Source organism: Pan troglodytes, chromosome 14 (genome assembly GCF_028858775.2).
Source record: "Pan troglodytes isolate AG18354 chromosome 14, NHGRI_mPanTro3-v2.0_pri, whole genome shotgun sequence".
Lineage (NCBI taxonomy): Eukaryota > Metazoa > Chordata > Mammalia > Primates > Hominidae > Pan > Pan troglodytes.
This window is the reverse complement of record NC_072412.2, coordinates 105,900,496-105,920,044: the sequence shown is the minus strand read 5'-3', so window position 1 is coordinate 105,920,044 and position 19,549 is coordinate 105,900,496. Positions and strand designations below refer to the sequence as shown.

The following is a 19,549-nucleotide window of genomic DNA, read 5'->3' as shown; positions in this document are numbered from 1 at the left end:
TGGTTCAAGTGATATGAGAATGTACTACACATGACTACAAATTGCTTTTCTACTTTAACGATTCATACAAACAGGTCTTTAAGTCACAGCTGCATAGTATTTTATAGTAATAATGCATTGTAATTTATTCAGTCATTCATCCATTTAGCGGACACTGTGGTTGGTCAGCATTTTGGCTACTACAAACAATGTTGTTGTAAATGTCATGGTGAACATGCTCATAATTCAGTTTTTTAACTCTATAGGAAAGATTCACAAAAGATGAATAGCTGGGTCAGAGGGTATGCACTTTTATTTTAACATCTAACACCAGATTATTTTCCCAAAATACTATAACAAGTGATACTGCAAAGACGCTTGAGCGTGCCCATCCCCTTTATTTCACCTACACAGGACATTACCAGTCTTTTTAAAAATCCTGCCACTCTGAGGATCATTTGAAAACAGAACAAAGTGAGGTACTCTCGACAGAGACACAGAGACACTATGAGTCCTAAAGCAGTACTAGTTACTTTCAAAGGACCAAGAGAGGCGAGAAAAGAAAGATATGCTAGCCTCTTCCTTAAACTCCCACTATCCTTTTTCAATCCCCTATTGTGGCACCTACAAAGCTATATTAATATTATACTTATCTTTTCATATGTTTTCACACCAAGTATATTAGTAACTCCTTGAAATCAGGGATAGTATCACTTGCTCACTCATTCATTCATCCAACAAACATTTATTAATCATCTAGCATGTGTCAGACACTGCTAAGCACCAGCAATATGCATACAAACAAGATAAAGATCATCAGTGTCCTCATGTGCCTAATATTCTTATAGGATAACCCAACATTTCACAGGTAATTACACAATTAATACTTTAATTTTACAGTGATGGTAAATTCTCTGGAGAAGTATTTGAACAGGGTGCAATGAAAGCATATAACCTCCGCACACAATATTAGAAATTACCTAAAACGGTCTCTCAATATTGTTTATCTATGATTTAGTAAATTTCATACGACTAATGGATTGATAATGTGATTTATAACACATGACTTTTATTTTTATTTTTTTGGAGACAGAGTCTTACACTGTCACCCAGGCTGGAGTGTGATGGCGCGATCTCATCTCACTGCAACCTCCACCTCCTGGGTTCAAGCGATTCTCCTGCCTCAGCCTCCTGAGTAGCTGGGACTATGGGCACCCACCACCACGCCTGGCTAATTTTTGTATTTTTACTAGAGACGGGGTTCTGCCAAGTTGGCCAGGCTAGTCTTGAGCTCCTGACCTCAAGTCATCTGCCCTCCTCAGCCTCCCAAAGTGCTGGGATTACAGGCGTGAGCCAGCACGCCTGGCCTTGATTCTTAAATATATGGTTTTATTAAGTGTGAGGAAAGAGGAAGAAAGGATGAGAACTAAAGTTATTGAACAACATGAGCCAGAGTGGTGCCAAGCCCTTTATACACTTAACCTCAGCTAATCCTCACCAGTAATTTATAAGGCAGAGACTATCACTCCATTTTTCAAATGTGGAGTATGAGATTCAGAGAGACAAAGTCATTTGACAAAAATCACGTAATTATTTATTTTTAAAAAAAATGTTTTTTTTTCATTGAGACGGACTCTCACTCTGTCGCCTAGGCTGGCATGCAGTGGCGTGATCTCGGCTCACTGCAAACTAAGCCTCCCGGGTTCAAGCAATTTTCTGCCTCAGCCTCCCAAGTAGCGGGGATTACAGACGCCCACCACCACGCCTGACTAGTTTTTGTATTTTTAGTAGAGACTGGGTTTCACCATCTTTGCCCAGCTGGTCTTGAACTCCTGATCTCACAATCCACCCGCCTCAGCCTCCCAAAGTGCTAGGATTACGGGTGTGAGCCACCGTGCTTGGCCAAAAATCACATAATTATTAAATGGCGTCAGGACAGGGGCTATGAACCTAGCTTTGTCTGGTTTCTGTCTACTACATCACAGTAATTCAAAGGCAAAATTTCAGACTAAGCCTGGAAAAATCTACCTATACAACAAAATTTATTTTTTATATGTGACACATATAAAGTTAGGAGAATAATGGCAAGCCTACTTTGTATTTTAGTCACTTAAAAACTGTAGTAACTGGTGAACCTATATATACATATATAGAGTAAGCAAATTAGTGGGAAAATGTTCATTTAAGTATAAAACATGAAATGGTATTCATGTAAATACGAAAGAGTACTCCTTTCAGAAGCCAGATGGAGTAGATAAATAACTTCTAGTTGGGACCAAAACTAATCTAATATTTTGACAAACTGCCCAGATGCCATGCCCCTATGTCGTATTATATCACAGTTTAACAGAAATGAGTTTTGACAAAATATTCTTATTCAGACTCTCAAATTCATGGATTTACTGCTCAAGCACATTAGAGTAAAAATTAAATTAACCAAAATCTAGTATTTCAATTACCACAATAAAAATGCAGAGATAAAAAGGGAGAAATCCCCATAGAATGTGCTTACAAATACTTTAATGTCTTCCAGGAATAATCTTCCCAAGTAACTTATTTGTGTCTATCTAAACTCACATATATAGATAAACATAGATAAACTCACATAAACTGAACGTGTGTCCCAAATACGCACTAAAGACCTCTCCACAGCAATATTACTTCTGTAAGAAAAAAGACGCCCTCCTGAAGGCCTGTGTAACCAATGTGTACTGGTTATATAGAGTAATATATATATTAGGCATATAGAGAAAATATGCATTTGCTTAAAACAGTGGAAACGGCTATACTTGGTATGGTGGTTTGATGGATTTGAGTTTTTCTTATTTCTCTTTAAGCACATAGTGAGCAAATGTGCTGTGCCATATTCTCATTGGTAAACCCCCAGGCTGTTCTCTGGAACTGGACACCATATACAATAACCAACGAGTGCAAATCTTTGTTTTTACCTCGAATAACATAGTTATCCAGTGCATCTGCCATTCTCTTCAGTGCCTCAGTTCTATCAGAGCCATATGTGATTAGCTAAAAACAAGCAAACAAAAAACCCAATATATATATATTTAGAACTATGTTAAATGATTCATTTTAGTAAAAATTAAAATATTTCATAACAGATTTCTAAATATATCTCGAAATTTTATGATAGTTCAGTTTTCAATACATGTCAATTATGATTTTTTAAGTATATAAATATTAGAATCAAGCTATTTCAGACTCTTCTCCTACATTTCATTATCATAGTAAAGAGTGATTTTACAAAAACAAAAACGTAACAAAAGTAAGTACAGAAAAAATTTAAAAGGAGATACAGCTAAACGTGAATATTTGAGATAGGATTGGAACACCTAGGGTAGTGGTGAGGATTAGATAAGACATTTTTTCCCTATTTTTCTGTGGTTTCCAAGTTTGATACCCTGAATAGCTAACACTTTCCTTTCTTTTTATTTTTTATTTTTGAGATCGAGTCTCGCTCTATTGCCCAGGCTGGAGGGCAGTGGCACAATCTCGGCTCACTGCAACCTCCGCCTCCCAGGTTCAAGCGATCCTCTCGCCTCAGCCTCTCGAGAAGCTGGGATTTCAGGCGTGTGTCACCACGCCCAGCTAATTTTTTTGTATTTTTAGTAGAGACAGGGTTTTGCCATGTTGGCCTGGCTGGTCTCACACTCCTGACCTTAGGTGATCCACCTACCTCAGCCTCCCAAAGTGCTGGGATTACAGATATGAGCCACTGCGTCCAGCCCTTAACACTTTCATAACTAACAAAAAAAGTAAAGTTTCAAAAATAAAAGTATAAAGAAAGAAGACGACTATCTTAGAAATCATTTGCAGTTTTACATATAATATACACAGAAGCAAATGGTACTTTTTCAGAAATCAAAAAAACAGAAAAGTCTTACTATTCTACATGATTTAGTGCCTACTTATATGTATCTCTATAATTTGGCAATGAAATGAGACCTTAACTATTCATTAAAGATTTTTCTGGCAGTTATATTAGCCAATCTATAGATTGTGATTATTTTAGTAGGTTTTACTAGCTCTTCAATATCAAGCAAATTTGAAAATTAATTTGTAGGCCATTTTTCTGAAGAGAAAAACATTCACCTAAAAATGGAATATTTAAAAATCAACGTATAATATTTTTACATAGTTTTATTTTTAAATTAAATGGTGGTTCTCTAATAAACAAAAGACCTAAGTTTTATTTTAATACTACTAATAACTTAGGCCAACCACGGTGGCTCACGTTTGTAATCCCAGCACTTTGAGAGGCCGAGGCGGGCGGATTGCTTGAGCTCAGGTAGTCGAGATCAGCCTGGGTAACATGAGGAAGCCCCATTTCTACAAAAGATATAAAAAAATAGCCCTGCATGGTAGTACACACCTGTAGTCCCAGCTACTTGGGTGGCTAAGGCAGGTGGATCGCTTGAGCCTGGGAGGTCGATGCTGCACTGAGCCAAGATCGTGATACTGCACTCCAGCCTGGGTGAAAAAGGGAGACCCTATCCCAAAAAAAAGCACTAAAACCTTAACTGAAGAAAGACAGATAAAAAATTGTTTGTTTACTGCAACTATAACATTAAAAAGGACACTTGGGGAAAAGCCATCTTGAGAAACAAGGCTTGAAAAACAAATCATTCCTCAATACAGATGTATCATTTCAGAGAACACAGAATTTTCAAAATAAAATCCACAATCTGGCCGGGCACTGTGGCTCACGCCTGTAATCCCAGAACTTTGGGAGGCCGAGGAGGGCGGATCACGAGGTCAGGAGATGGAGACCATCCTGGCTAACAAGGTGAAACCCCATCTCTACTAAAAACAAAAAAAATTAGCTGGGCTTGGTGGCACGAGCCACCCAGCTACTCAGGAGGCTAAGGCAGGAGAATCGCTTGAACCTGGGAGGCGGAGGTTGCAGTGAGCCAAGATCGTGCCACTGCACTCCAGGCTGGCAGACAGAGCGAGACTCCATCTCAAAAAAATAATAATAAAATAAAAATAAAATCCACAATATTAATTATTACAGCATTTTACACTTTATAAGGTTTTAAGGGTTTAAAGATCCAAAAATTCAAGGTTAAAGATCCAAAAATTCAATTCATTTATTCTGGAAAGTCAAACTTCAAAAAGACAGGTGGGCAAAACAAATCTTATACTCTTACATCAAATCTACTTAAATAATTGGTAATTTGTAAAAATTGAAGAGAAAAGATCAAAAAGTACTCTAACAAACACTGCCTATCAGCCCAACTCTTGCCATTCATTTATACTTCCATCTCAGGTAATTTCTGCCAATGGCCAAAAAAAACCTTAATTCCTTCTCATGGCGATGAGTTAGGCTGGCACCACTGGTTAGATGTTTATTATTATTATTGTTCATGCATGTGTGTGATGGTGTGGCATGATTTAGTTGGGGAGGAGGAGTACTACAAACTAACATAACACTGAATTTTCTCTCAAGAGAAAAAACCTGCTCTGCTTTCACATTTACATCAGTGCATAATTAGTTGTTTAATTATAGCTTATGATTCAGATAAACGCCCAGTTTCAGACTCTTTAAATATCATTGATTTTTCGAAGAAATCAAATAATCCATTGAGAAATTAAACTAACTTTTGAAATCATAGGGTCATAATAAATGCTAATATCACTTCCTGGTTGGATGCCACTGTCCACTCGGACCTGGGAGAAAAAAAGAAAAAAAGAAAAGTAATTCATATTGTGTAGATATTTTTTTGTAACCACAAATTTCATTTCCATGGAGAAAATGGATAGAGAATTTCAATCTCAAATAACATTTCAACTTCTGGAAAATAGGAAAACAATCTAAAATCTTGATCCGTTAATATGCAATGCAACACATTTTTTGTTCTGCCACTGAATGACGAAACTAAAAAACAGCAAAAATAAAAAATAAAAAATGAAGACTTCCTACATCACTATGCCAGGATGCTATGGCTCTCTGATGGTGTCTTCCAGCTGAAGCATGGCATGGACGATGCCCTTGCTAACTGCACTCCCTGCCAGACCCTTCTGAGCCCACCAGTGAGGCCCCTCGTCAAGCCTGCTCCTCAGCTCCATAGGAATGTGGGCCTGGGCCTTTCATGTCTGTAACACTTTCCTTTTCTGCCTCACCCTCTCAACTGTAAAACACTATTTTTCTGTTACTGTTGCTCCCCTGAGGCTTTCATGTTTACACAGCTTTTCCTATGGCTTTGCTTTGTAAAGCCCCAATTAGAGTTCTGATTTTGTGATTTTCTTGGGGTGGGTGGTAGGGGGATAGCACAAGTTCAAAATATTCTTTTGAAGAGGCTGATTGCTGTTAACCAGCCAACGAGTGAGTTAGTACATCACTGATTCTTGTTTTCATTTCCCAGTTTGATACCAGCAGCAAGGCACGGAGGTTAGCCATGCAAAACTTTAAAAATGAGCAGTTACTGAGGACAGAATATTTATTAAATTATTAGAAAGAAGTTTTGGAATCTGAAGTATTTAAAAGCTAATCAAAATACTTCAGACTGTCAGGCACATCCTAGGGGTCTTGAGGATGGAGGAACTGAATCAAAGCTGCTGGAACAGCAGGACTTTGATGCCCAACATTGTAAAGGGGTGGGAAGAGAAGAGCGGAAGCTCACGTAGCCTTCCACCTGTGGGAAGAAGCCTTCCTAATAAACAGCAGCTCATCTGTCTGCAGCAAGGCAGAAAAAGGTCAACACAGCGGCTGTTAGGCCTTTAATATTTTAATTTAGGCAATTATCAAGGGACCACATGTAGAACCTCTTGTCTAGGATATCCACATGAGGGTATAATGATGGCTTTATTATACGGTGACATCAGAAGACAAGCGATAGTTTCATTTTCTTAAAATTCACACTACTATTATTCTCTTTGTAAGGTTGTAAAAGGAACACTATAACATACCTGAAGGGCTTTTATTTCTGTATTTGCAAGCACAAACAAAAATATAGATATCTGTATTCGTATTCACATTCATATACAAAAATCTTAATTATAAACAAAAATCATTCAGCACACTTACGAAATATACTTGGCTTTCTATTTTCTGAAAACATATTTCAGGACATAAACTGATGTTCTATGAAATTCACAGTGTTGACAAAAACTAGAAAAAAATTAATGGAGCAGCTTTAAAAGCAATAAAATCACAATCTACCTTTTCCCCACATTAAAAAGCCCCAAAATGGCAACTAGTAAACGGGTTACATAACAGAAAATATATCTGTGAGTTTTCATTTTCTTAATTTTAGTACCAAAAAGTGAAAGAGCTAATTTGACCACTATGTCATCTTTAAAACCACAGCATGCTTGCTAATGCTGTGTTTAAAAACGAGACTGATACAAGTTCTAAAACTTCTGACTTTAACTACATCCTATCATTTGCTACATAAACTGCTACAAAGCTAGGAAGAACTTAGATGTTCAACCCACAAATAAAATAACATAGACAATAAAGAATATTTATTACGTTCTTCTACAGTTCCTTACTTAAAACTTCAGTTGCCTTGAATAATATCATCCTGTAAGGTGTTACCTACAGATCTTAATTAAATATAACTGTCTTTGTTATTTACTAATATTATGATCACAGAAGTTATGTCATCTTAACTTTAAAATACATACGATAAAATCAAGATATATATAAACACGTATCTTTGTATAAGCAAATCAGTATTCGCAATTAAAAACTGTACCACAGTATGAAAACTCTGCTTTATAATTTACTATTTATGCTGCTTTTTCCAAGTAATAATCAGCTATATTTTTATTTCTTAACAACCAATTTGAAGTCAGATCAAGTCTCCATTCCTTCATGAAAGGCTATACAAATTTGCACTAAAAACTTTAAGAAAAAATTCAAATGAAATCAGAACCAAATTTCTGAGCAGAACAAAACTGTGGTCTGAAAATAACAAATTTACAAAACATGATGATCAAAAATAAAAAAGGAAATCTTCACCTCTGCCATATTAATAAATCTCAGGCTTAATGAAGCATGTGAAAAGTACAAACCATAAGTTAACTCTTAAGTATGCATTCTTGTGACCAAAAAAGGTAAGAGCCAAAAATTGTTTTCTAAGGTAAACTGACTGCTCTAGTTTTAATAAGACAAGGAAGAAAAACAAACAATAACAACCACAACACAACACCCAAGCACCTCTGTACGAGATTCTCAAACCACTGCTCAGAAACCTCTAGCATAATTAAAATTTCTGTCTTCAGTACCACAGTGGACTCTGTGAAACTATCAGACGTCTCCCACCCTTCATTCTCAATTCACCTCTCCCCCTAAGCACAACTCCCAGCCCGCCATGTCTACCTGACAAGTGACAGCCCAATCTGATTAAATGCTTCCAAGGGAGGGGACTCATGGGCCTCCATGACAGGCCAAAAGTGATCACCATGGAGATACATAATTACAGCTGTCAACGCATCTACTGTCCTGCTGACATCAATTTGATTGCTCCCAGCAATAATGATAGACAAAGCTTAGTGTGCACTCTCCTGCACCCAATCACTTTATCTATTCCTTGGTCCATTTAGCTGACATGCAACATTCACACAAGCAAATAACAGCAGTAAGCAGAACATTTAAGGCATTTTAATTGTTTTTTCTTTCTATGGATGGCTCACAACTGCAAATGTTATTACATAAAACTCCTGCTGCAGCATTAATTGAAGAAAGATTTGGTGGGACGAAGACTGTAGGGGGTATAGTTTGTCCATTATCACTTGTACTTTCAACAGGTCTCACGTTTGAAAATTGCAAATTGCAAAAACTTGCGAGGGCAAAATGTTTGACATCCTGTTAGCTATTACAACATGGTGAAAACTTCTAACAACTAGAGTAATCATTATGAATTCTTATTTAATACTTCTTTTGTTTGATTAAAAAAGTGTTTAGATATGTCCCTATGATACTTGTTTTCTCATGTGCTATTTAACGTCACATAATGCCTGTTAAATCTTTACAATTTTTTTTCTGCCTTCTGGCTTTGAACACAGCATGGAGTCTCCAAGCACAGAAAGGGTCAAGTCCCTTTAGAAAGCACATGGGCAAAAACAATTTAAAAAGTGAAATAAATCATATATCCAATAATATCTTCAGATTTAGAATTCTTCCTGTAATCTTTCACCATCTTCATGCCAGTAATCAAAATGAATAATTTGAATATTCACAGATGGTACAGCCTTGTCATCTACTAGCTAACATAATGTCATATATATATATATATGCACTTATTACCTTGATTAAGAAAAAGGGTATGTCCTTGCTCTTTTTCTGCAACAAAAACTATTTTCAAAATAGCTATTAAATACAGAAGAGCTATGGAATAAAATGGACAGTGGTCACTTTTATTTAACTGATATAAATATTATGTACTCCTTAAAGTCCATGAGGTTTAATAGACTGAGGCACACTTTGTTTGCCTTAATTCAATCTCCTTAAATTTCAATTAAGGAGCTGATTTTGGCCTTGAATTTCTTGACAAGTGACTATATAGCAGGGTTGGACTCGATTTATTGAAAAGATTAAATTGTAACACAAAACATCATTTCTCATTCTTAGGATTCACAGCCTTTTTTATTATAATTTTCGAAAGAATTGGGAACACTGTAAGCTATCATTTATATCATCAGATGTCCCCAGGCTTCCCCTGTCCAGTGAATCCTGACTTTCTTGAACACCACAAAATACTGAAAAAAATTTGTTTTCAACACAGAAACCATGATTCCCATGAATTTCACTTGTCCTTCAATTTACACCCTTTGGTGTTGACATGCTTTAACATAAAAGTATGACATAAATCACGATTTTAACCCTTCAGCTGGTATTACAGCTTAATGACTTACACCAGGTAGATGTAACGGTTCTTGGTACTGAGACAATCTCCCAATAGATGGTAAACCAAAAGACTTGTAGGGGTCCTGAAAGTTCAAAGGAAAGGAAGCACAGTCTTTGAAATATAAATCAGCACAAGTAAGGTTAAATATTTACACAATGAAGAACCATTTATAGGTCTATTTTCAACATATGGTATTTACCAAATCACAGATTTCAGAATATTATTGTCTTTTACGCTAGACAACTTAGAATGTACTTAAAAATCAAACAGAACTGTAAGCAGAATTTAGCCTGACCTTGTTCATACTTTATTGAAATTGGTAAAATTCCAACATTTTATAAAACTTCTTAGAATGCCTTGGGCAAAAAATAAAATAACCTAGGCCCTACATCAAAACATACTCAAGTTTAGAACAACAAATGTGGTATACTAAAGATATTTGTTTTTCTTACTTCTCAAAACAGCTCACATATGGTAAAACTTGAGAATTTGGGTTCTTCAAATAAAGACCTGAAAAAAAAAACTTTGCACATGCTACTAGATATGTACTTCATTTGTAAATATCTTAGATCATCAGAATAAACAGGTTCAGTGTCATAAGAATGAAAGTAATACTACTTAAAATATGAAAAAAGCAAGAGCAATACAGTCACGCCAAAACATATTTTTGAACTCCTTGAAAAATATTTCAAACCAGCTCTCAGTATTCTTAAACACAGACACTGATTTATTTTTAATCTTGACAGACATTTTTGATGTCGAAAAGTAAAAATAGTACAAATGTTACCTTGCATTCTTGTTTTAGTCATTTGAAAAAAAGCATTTAGAAGTACTGAACTGAGAGTTTATGAGTAAAACCCAAAATTAAAATTATAAATTAAGAGTACATGTTTTACTAAAAGCTTTACAATTTAAATTTTGATTGTTATTTTTATGTAATAATAAAGGAGAAAATTATACAAAAAAAAGGTTGGGAAAAATTTTAAGCAAATATCTGATCAACAACTAATGTGTACCCAAGGTGGGCATTTTTAAAAAAAACCCATGGAAATAAATGCTACTTCTTGTTAGTGTTGTTTGAAAATAAACAAAGAAAATGCAAACAAAACAAAAACCATGGTCCATTCAAGCTCAAGAATATTTAACCAATGCTCTGTTGCCTCTTAAAGGATTGGTAGCTATTTCCCCATCTACAAATACATGACAATTAACTAAGCCCAATTCTTTAAAACTATCTGGAATTAGGTCAAAATTATCTAATTTTTTTCTGATTTAATTATGGATTACATAATCCAATAGTTGGCAACGTTATAAAACTCTAACTTTACCTCATTGTTTGGCTATACCAGGTCTCATGACTCTGGACATAACCACCATCCTTCCTCCCAACACCATTCATTTTACCTCAGCATAAACCCGACATTCAACTGCCCAGCCGTTGATGCGAATATCAGCTTGTTTGTGCCTGAGGGGGTAGCCCTTAGCAACACGGATCATTTCTTGGACTAGGTCCAGGCCAGTAATGCATTCTGTGACAGGATGCTCAACCTGCAAGGCCAAGGTCTGCCAGTCAGTAGGTGTAGAAAAGGGTAAATAAATAGAAACAATCAAGAAAAATCACAAAAGCTTTTGGGTAAAACGAAGTTAATCGAATGTAACATTTAAACATATTTGACTTAAAAACTCTTGAGCTAGGGGAATAAAATGAAAGAATAAACACAATACACAAATCATAAGAAAAACTAAGGCCTAAAAGTATTTGTAAACTATCTGTATTATTTTTCTCAATTTTGATTTATCTGTGGTCCAACAATATTTAAGAATTTTAATTTTGAAACTAATTCTTAACCAAAAAGCTATATATTTATTTCACTGCAATCTTCAATGTGGCCGATAATCAACCTATTCTGCTGCACTTAACGTGGCATCTACAGGGGCAGCTTATGATTTTCCAAAGCACTAGTCCACCCTAAGTCTCACCCACTTGCATGCTTTCACTAACCCGTCCTGACAAGCAGCCAGATTAGCGTAATCTTGCATCGAGGCAGTGTAGCAGAAGGGAGCAGATGGATCCTTCAGGTTGCTTTCCCTCCACACTGACTTGGGTAATGCTTAGCATGCACAATTGCAAAACAGAGCCAGTGCGATCGCTCTGCTCTCTCAGCAGATTGCTGATAACTACTTGGGCTGATGCTGTCATGCAAGTACCTGGCCTTCTGCACTAACACATGAGATATGTATGTACAAAAACATGTGCTGACATATAGGTACACAAACAGGGATACATGTCAACATAAACTTGGTCGATCACTTAGAAATTCTTAACCTTGAGTTAAAATGAAGCCACTTAAGTCACTGGAAAAGTCTACCGTTCATCTAAAACCTTGAATAAGTTCTAAGAATTTAAACAAAACTTTGGCCACATCTGCTGCTTTGATGTCATTTTTTTCTCATAAAAATTAAGTATCTTCTAAATGCACTTCACAATAGTTTCTTTATCATGACATGTTATATTTCACACACTCTGACACAGGAAAAGGTCAGTGAACAAACGAATTATCTTCCCATCTTCAACTACACTAATTGAAGGACAGGACTTAGTCATTATAATAATCTTGAAGCTTATCATAAGCAGACAATGCCATAGTCTTAAAAAAAAAGCTTTGTAAAAATAAACAGATGGCACCCATAATTAGCTTTGTGCGTGTTGAGTTTGTTTACAGTTTCAACAACATTTTAAGACATTTTGACATAATTTTAATGACAAATCATCACTAAAATAAGCATCAACCCTTCGTAAAATAAATGTGACACTAAATAAAGATCTTATTAGGTAGTTTAAAATATGTATTTTTGAAAGCAAATTATGATTTTGTAAGAACCAAGACTCTATAAGATAAATATAATAAGAAAGTAACTAGCAAAAAAACCCTCTATTATTACTAGAAACCAATTTCATGTGAGAAAGCATCTCAGCACTCTACTCAAGAGGTGAACCTGGATGGGTGTGGTGCTTCACACCTGTAATCCCAGCACTTTGGGAGGCCAAGACGGGCGAATCACTTCAGGTCAGGAGTTTGAGACCAGCCTGGTCAACACGATGAAACCCTGTCTCTACTAAAAATAAAAACAATTAGCCGGGTGTGGTGGCACATGCCTGTAGTCCCAGCTACTCAGGAGGCTGAGGCATGAGAATTGCTGGAACCCAGGAGAAGGCTGTAGTGAGCCGAGATTGCACCACTGTACTCCAGTCTGGGCGACAGAGCGATATTCCATCTCAGAAAAAAAAAAAAAAAAGAGGTGAACCTACTACGTGCCAAGTGCTTTACATCAATACTATTCACACATTCCTGATAGGTGAAAAGACAATTTCAAAAGTTAAGTGAACCATTCAGTTTCCTCTTTCTATGACCAGTGCCCATATAAGTACATACTATATACAAGGCAAATAAATACATATTGAATGAATGAACAGCAAATACAGAGTCACATCTATGGTAAGTGGTCGCGATGGCGTTGGAATTTATCTCACTAAAGAGATGACATTATCTTCCTGATCTTCCTGACAGTAATGTATATGAAAGAAATGTATGTATAAAAGTATATGCAATGGCTATACAATTATGTATACATGTCTTTTAAAAAGCATATTACTATGAAGGTTTCAGGATCCAAATTTATTGAGTCTCTGCTTCACCTTTGAAGAGGGATCTTTAACTGTGTAGGAAAATAAGTACATCAGATCCACTTTGAATGGGATTAAAGTGGACCCACTGTGTTCTAAACTTAGTCATATAACAGAGCCATAACATTTTACAATCTAAATTAGGGAGCTACAAGTAATTCAAATTAGAAGCAACTAAGCAGATAACTAAAGTAACAAGCTGCTAAAGGTAAAATCCTTACTAACAGAAATTTTAAAAAACATTTACCTTTTGACAAGTACTGCATAAGTCCACAAAATAGTCTAACTTGCTTCATTTTCCAGGTAAAAGAAATTAACTTCTTTAAAGTAAAACTTATAATTTTTAACATTTTCGAAAGAAATCCTTCTAAATACATAGGATTCCAAAGCTACTCCACAGGATATGAAGCATTTCCTTTAGACTGTGTTATTACCAGAAATCTTATAAGCACAACATTGCTTAAATAATCACAAATATCCCCCTATTCCCAAGTGCTTAGCAATGGTTTCTCTCTGCAAGTTAAGCTCAATACTTAAGTGATAGAACAGGGTTATACAAAGGAACAAAAGGACGGAAGGAAGGAAGGAAGGAAGGAAGGAAGGAAGGAAGGAAGGAAGGAAGGAAGGAAGGAAGGAGGGAGGGAGGGAGGAGGGAGGGAGGGAGGGGAGGGGAGGGGAGGGAGGGAGGGAGGGGAGGGGAGGGGGGAGGGAGGGAGGGAGGGAGGGGAGGGAGGGAGGGAAAAGATGGTTAACTTGATCAAAAGGTTATAAAAATAAAAAAACAAAAAAGTCAAAAATTGGTGTCTGGTAAACCAACAAGTTCATCTTGTCCCACTTAGAAGAAAAATGTAACTACAGAAGTCTGATGCTAATAAGCATCTGTTGTGAGGGCTATTACGTGGGGGGAAAAGGTTTCTGTGTCACTTGTATTTGGGAAACACCGGGTTAATCTCAGTTGAACAGACTGTTTAGGAAGACTCTTGTCATGAGGATGCCCGTATGTCCTGTGACTCTCCTAGAGAAGGGCCTTGTGCAGCACTTCCTCCTCCTTTTGCAAAGTACCTTTATGAGTTGCCAAGTCCATGGAACACACTTTTGGAAACAATGCCTCAAAAACATTCAAAATACAAAATGGAATTCCCTTATTGTTACTCCATCCTTACCACACAAATATTTGAGAACCTGGCTTCATATGCTTTTCCTACCCAACAGCAATATGCTCTTCCTAAAAAGCACACAAATCAGGGATCCACCAGACAGCATTGTTTTGCATTGTTAACGTATTAGCATGTGAATATATAAATCTTGGGATTTAGTGAGCAAGAGTAAGCCCAAACCCCCCCCAAAAAAAAAAAAATTCACACTCACAAAAAAGGAGTCAGCCCTACCAAGTTGTAATACCTGAATCCTCAAAGACAAATTTCTCAAGGGAGTGCCACACTGAAGAGTCTAACGGTTGTTGATAAATTTATTTGTATTGGTTATATCCCTAGCTCACCATGAATCTTTTGTTCAAACAGGTACAAAAATTATCAAATGCCATATTATAGGACATAATCGTGCCTTATAACATCTCATGCCATAATCACCCTCATGGACTAGAATAAATATGTTTAGCTCCATACACCTACGCTAGATGGTAACAATCGGCTAGCTTTTTATAGATCTACTTGCTATTTTAATTTAGTTTTGTATTCTTAATCACCACCAAGCTGTCACTATTAGCATTGTGTCTAATACCTCTTACCACTCCCTGTTACTCATCTGTTGCTTCAAATTTATTTCCCAAAATATAACTAAGCTTGTCAAATGCAACTGTGAGGTAAATTAGGTTGTGCTTCATCTCTGAGTGCTTAATGTATCTCATTTCGGTAGCAGAATAAGCTTAGGAAAACTAAATCTCCTTGGCACTGTGTTGTTACCTACCTCATGATTCTAAAAATTATAATAATAAACTCTGACACTGCCATTGTCATCTTCAGCCTATTCCTCACTAAATACAAACTAGGAAGTATGCTAAAGCTAGTGAGTGAAAGTATGCTGGCTATTTATAGAGTCTCAAAGTATCTCCCTATAAGATACTTTATTAAGGACAAAAGGAAAATAGAAAGTCTACAGTGTAGAAACGCCAGAGATACCTCCTTAACAAAGCCACCACCACCAATAATGGGATAAAGAGGCACTTCGTGCTACCAACATGGTGCTCATAGATGGACAGTGTCATTTCTATTCCTGCCCAGAATGCAAAGACTGAATCTAGTACATGAGAAAAGAGGCAAACCTAAAATGAGTGACATTTTATAAAATAAATGGTTTATGCTCTTAAAAAATGTTAAGATCACAACTGACCAAAAAACTGAGGATTATTCCAGATTGAGAGAGAATAAAGAGATACAACAACTAAATGCAATGCAGGATGCTGAACCAGATTTTTTTTTCTTTTACCACAAAAGGCATTAATGAGGCAACTGGGGAAATTTGAATATAGTCCCTAAATTGGAAGACAGTAATATGTTAATGTCCAAATCCTGATTTTGATTATGGTGCTATAGTTACATAAGAAAATTTACTTGTTTTTAGGAAGTACAGACATATTTAGGAGTAAAGGGCCACTAGGCCTGCAACTTACTCTGAAATGCTTCCAGTAAATACAGATATACATAGAAAGATAAAGTAAATGTGGTAAATATGAGTGAAGTGTATTCAGAAATTACCTGTAATATTTTTACAACTTTTCTGTGAGTCTGAAATCATTTCAAAATTTAAAGTTAAGAAAAATACGTCAGGGTATGGTGGCTCACCCCTATAATACCAGAACTCTGGGAGGAAAACCCAGGTGGATATCTTGAGCCCAGGAGTTTGAGAGCAGACTGGGCAACATGGCAAAACTTTGTCTCTATTTAAAAAAAAAAAAAAAAAAAAAATCAGCCAGGCATGGTGACGCATGCCTGTAGTCCCGCTAATTGGGAGGCTGAGGTGGGAGAATCACCTGAACCCAGGAAGTCGAGGCTGCAGTGAGGCAAGATGGAGCCACTGCACTCCAGTCTGGGAAATGGGAGTGAGACCCTGCCTCAAAAAAATAAAAAATAAAAAAGTTAATAAAAATAAAAATAGTGTCCCTAGAAAGACTTGTTTTTCATATTATAAAACATTATTAAAAATAAAGACATCTGACTTGACCAACATTCTTGTCAGAATCCTCCCACTATGTTAAATAAAAATAGTTACACAATAGCAGACAGTTTGTGCGACATGTTTCCTCTGACCTAAACTTTTAAATATTTTACTGTGATATTTACCTAATAATTTCTAAAACTTTCAGGATCAGTAACTGAGTAACAGGCAAGTCGTCCTGAAGGTGAGCAAGATTCAAGGAAATTTTAATTATATACCTGAGTTGACTTGAAGTGAAAATTAAAACTGAGGAAAATCAGTTTTAAGGGAAAAGGGGAAAAGTCACAACATGTAAAAAGAAGTCAGAAAGATGCAGTGTGTGTTAACTTGGCCATTATGAGGAGGAGGCTGATGAGAAGTATTAAAATTCCTTCAACAGTGCTATATCTGCAGCTCTAATTATTTGGCAGCTGGTAAGTAGTGGCCCAGTTGCTTAGTCAAAGCAGAAACTGCCCCTAAAAGTGTAAGGCCCACCATACTTAAGTATAACCAACATCGGTGCGGCACTTTGAAATTTACAAAATCCTTCCACACATGCACAAACTTCTTCAATACATCACTGTCATTTAATAGAGAAGGCATAGGAGATTGCTCTCAAGATACGGTGTGGTGAGAGAATGCTGAAATTTTTTGTTATCAAAATAATGTTCTTTTAAATTAACAAAATTTTAAGTGACATTTTTATTCAATATATCCTGTCTAAACTGACAGATATTACAAAGACTTGTTTTTTCGAAAGCTATCTTTTGTAAGCAGAACTTGTTGGATTCAACTTAGCAAAGTAGTTTAGTATGATTACCCACTGAAATATGAGGAAACTGTCCCATTACATAAAATTCAGTTTCATAAGTGTTTGGCATAATAGGCCTCTGTCTTTGTAGTTTGTTGCTATTCCAGCCTGAAAGGATGGTCAATGCCATTATTTTTGGTTCTGCTCTGTCTGTTCAGAAAGATTCTGCTCTTTCTGTTCACGGAATAGAATCTAGCATGTACCTACTAAAATTCTGAAGCTCTACCTCCTGAGAATACAGGATTTCAAAATAAAGATCTAAGGTTATTAGATTTTGATCCACAGCACTCAAGGATGAAAAGCATGTTGGGAAATAAGCCCCAACACATCACTCCTATAAACTCACCTTGGAAACAATGGTTATATTCAAGAGTGACAGCCTGGGTGACAGAGTGAGACTCTACCTCAGAAAAAAACAAAAAAAAGAGTTGGACTGCAGGGCTTAGAAACCAATTTTTCTCCCCTTTTCTCTGATACATTCTTCGTGTTTAGAATAGATGGATGAAGGTGCGTATACATGTGTAGGATTATATACAGATGTGCTCTTCAGAGACATGACATTGTCAGTTGCCTGTTTTGTGCTTTTGATTTGTTTATTTTTGCCAATAACATCAGAACTATACATCAAAGTGAGTACTGGCTATTCCTAAATAGTCCAACAGCACTAAAAACTAAAAATTTAGTTTTCCAGCTCATCTTGGAAAACTAAATATGCATTTAATATCACCACTGCCAATTCATTTCTGGAACCTGTCCTTAAAAATTCACTTTGGAGCTGAAATCACAATGTTTAGAATAGACTAACCGGTGTCAAGTCTTCATTTTGGGGGGATGGGAGATAGGATTTTTAGAACCAGTCATATTCTAGTAAGTTGTTTAAAATTTTTATATGCTATGTATACATGGAAAAAAAAAAGAGTGACCACGAAAACGGAACAGATTCTATTATAGGGTTCCCCTGGTGACCCCAAGAATAATAATCGCATGAAGAAATGATAAGGAAACCATTATGGGCTGAATTGTGTACCCCCCAAAATTCGTATGTTGAAGTCCTAGCCCCACCACCTCAGGATGTGACTGTATTTGGAGACATGGTCTTTAAAGAAGTGATCAGGTTAAAATGAGATCATCAGAGTGGGCCCTAATCCAGCATGACTGGTATCCTCATAAGAGAAGATCAGGACCCAGACAACACAAGGCACAGAGGAGAGGCCACAGGAAGACACAGGGAGTGGATGGCCACCCACAAGCAACGAGAAAGGCCTCCAAAAGAAACCGACCCTGTTGGCCCCTGGATTTTGGACTTCCAGCCTCCAGAACTGTGAGAAAACACATTTTTGTTGTTTCAGCCACCCCAGTGTATGATACTTTGTTATGGCAGCCCTAGCAAACTAATACAAAGACCAGTTTTAAAAAGTTAAACATAGATAAAAAGAGTCCAGAACTCAGACAGCAATATCATTTACAATATGCTTTAAAACAAAACCCCAAATCTAAGTGCCTGAAAAGCTTATCTATACATATCTGTATACCAAAAACTTCTTTCCTTCATTTTCTACTAAGGTTCAGTAAATAATAAGGGAGGGTATAACACATCCTACCTTCTATCCTCAGTTTCCCAGAACAAAATATGCCAAAACATCCCAATTCTGGCTCACTCTAAACAGCCTGAGAGCCCTGGCCTCTATCATTTTAAATACAATCAAAAAGGTCAACATTTGCTCACATCCAAAATGCCCCTTCTGACAAGAATGAAATTTTACAATTAGTTAGAAATCCTTTTCCCAATAATTTCTCCTCATTCTTTCTATCAAACACTCCAATTCCATAAAAGACAAAATATTTTCATCTGGCAGGTCTAGAAATTTTTTTTTAATCCAAAACTAGTCTGAAATTAGAATATGGTATTTGTTCAATTATAGTTAATTGTTATAAACCAGAATTTAGGTTGCAATAATTCTTAATTTTTAAACAAATGGCAAAGGGCAAAATCAAGTTGCAAAAAAATTTCTAAAATCTTTCTGGAATATAAAGGTTCCCTGTGATGCAGAA

General features: G+C 36.3%; 1 protein-coding gene across 3 annotated transcripts in view; it reads right to left on the bottom strand.

The window, feature by feature from the left end:
- PCCA (propionyl-CoA carboxylase subunit alpha) overlaps positions 1-19,549 on the bottom strand; it is a 446,563-nt gene that overhangs the window by 222,697 nt on the left and 204,317 nt on the right. For all 3 annotated transcript variants that reach the window (XM_001149000.7, XM_063792625.1, XM_063792626.1), the window contains exons 13-16: positions 11,253-11,396; positions 9,856-9,930; positions 5,596-5,664; positions 2,928-3,003 (exon numbers count right to left, since the gene is read on the bottom strand). In XM_001149000.7, coding sequence (XP_001149000.5) covers positions 2,928-3,003; positions 5,596-5,664; positions 9,856-9,930; positions 11,253-11,396 — 364 coding nt within the window. The remainder of the gene's footprint in view (positions 1-2,927; positions 3,004-5,595; positions 5,665-9,855; positions 9,931-11,252; positions 11,397-19,549) is intronic.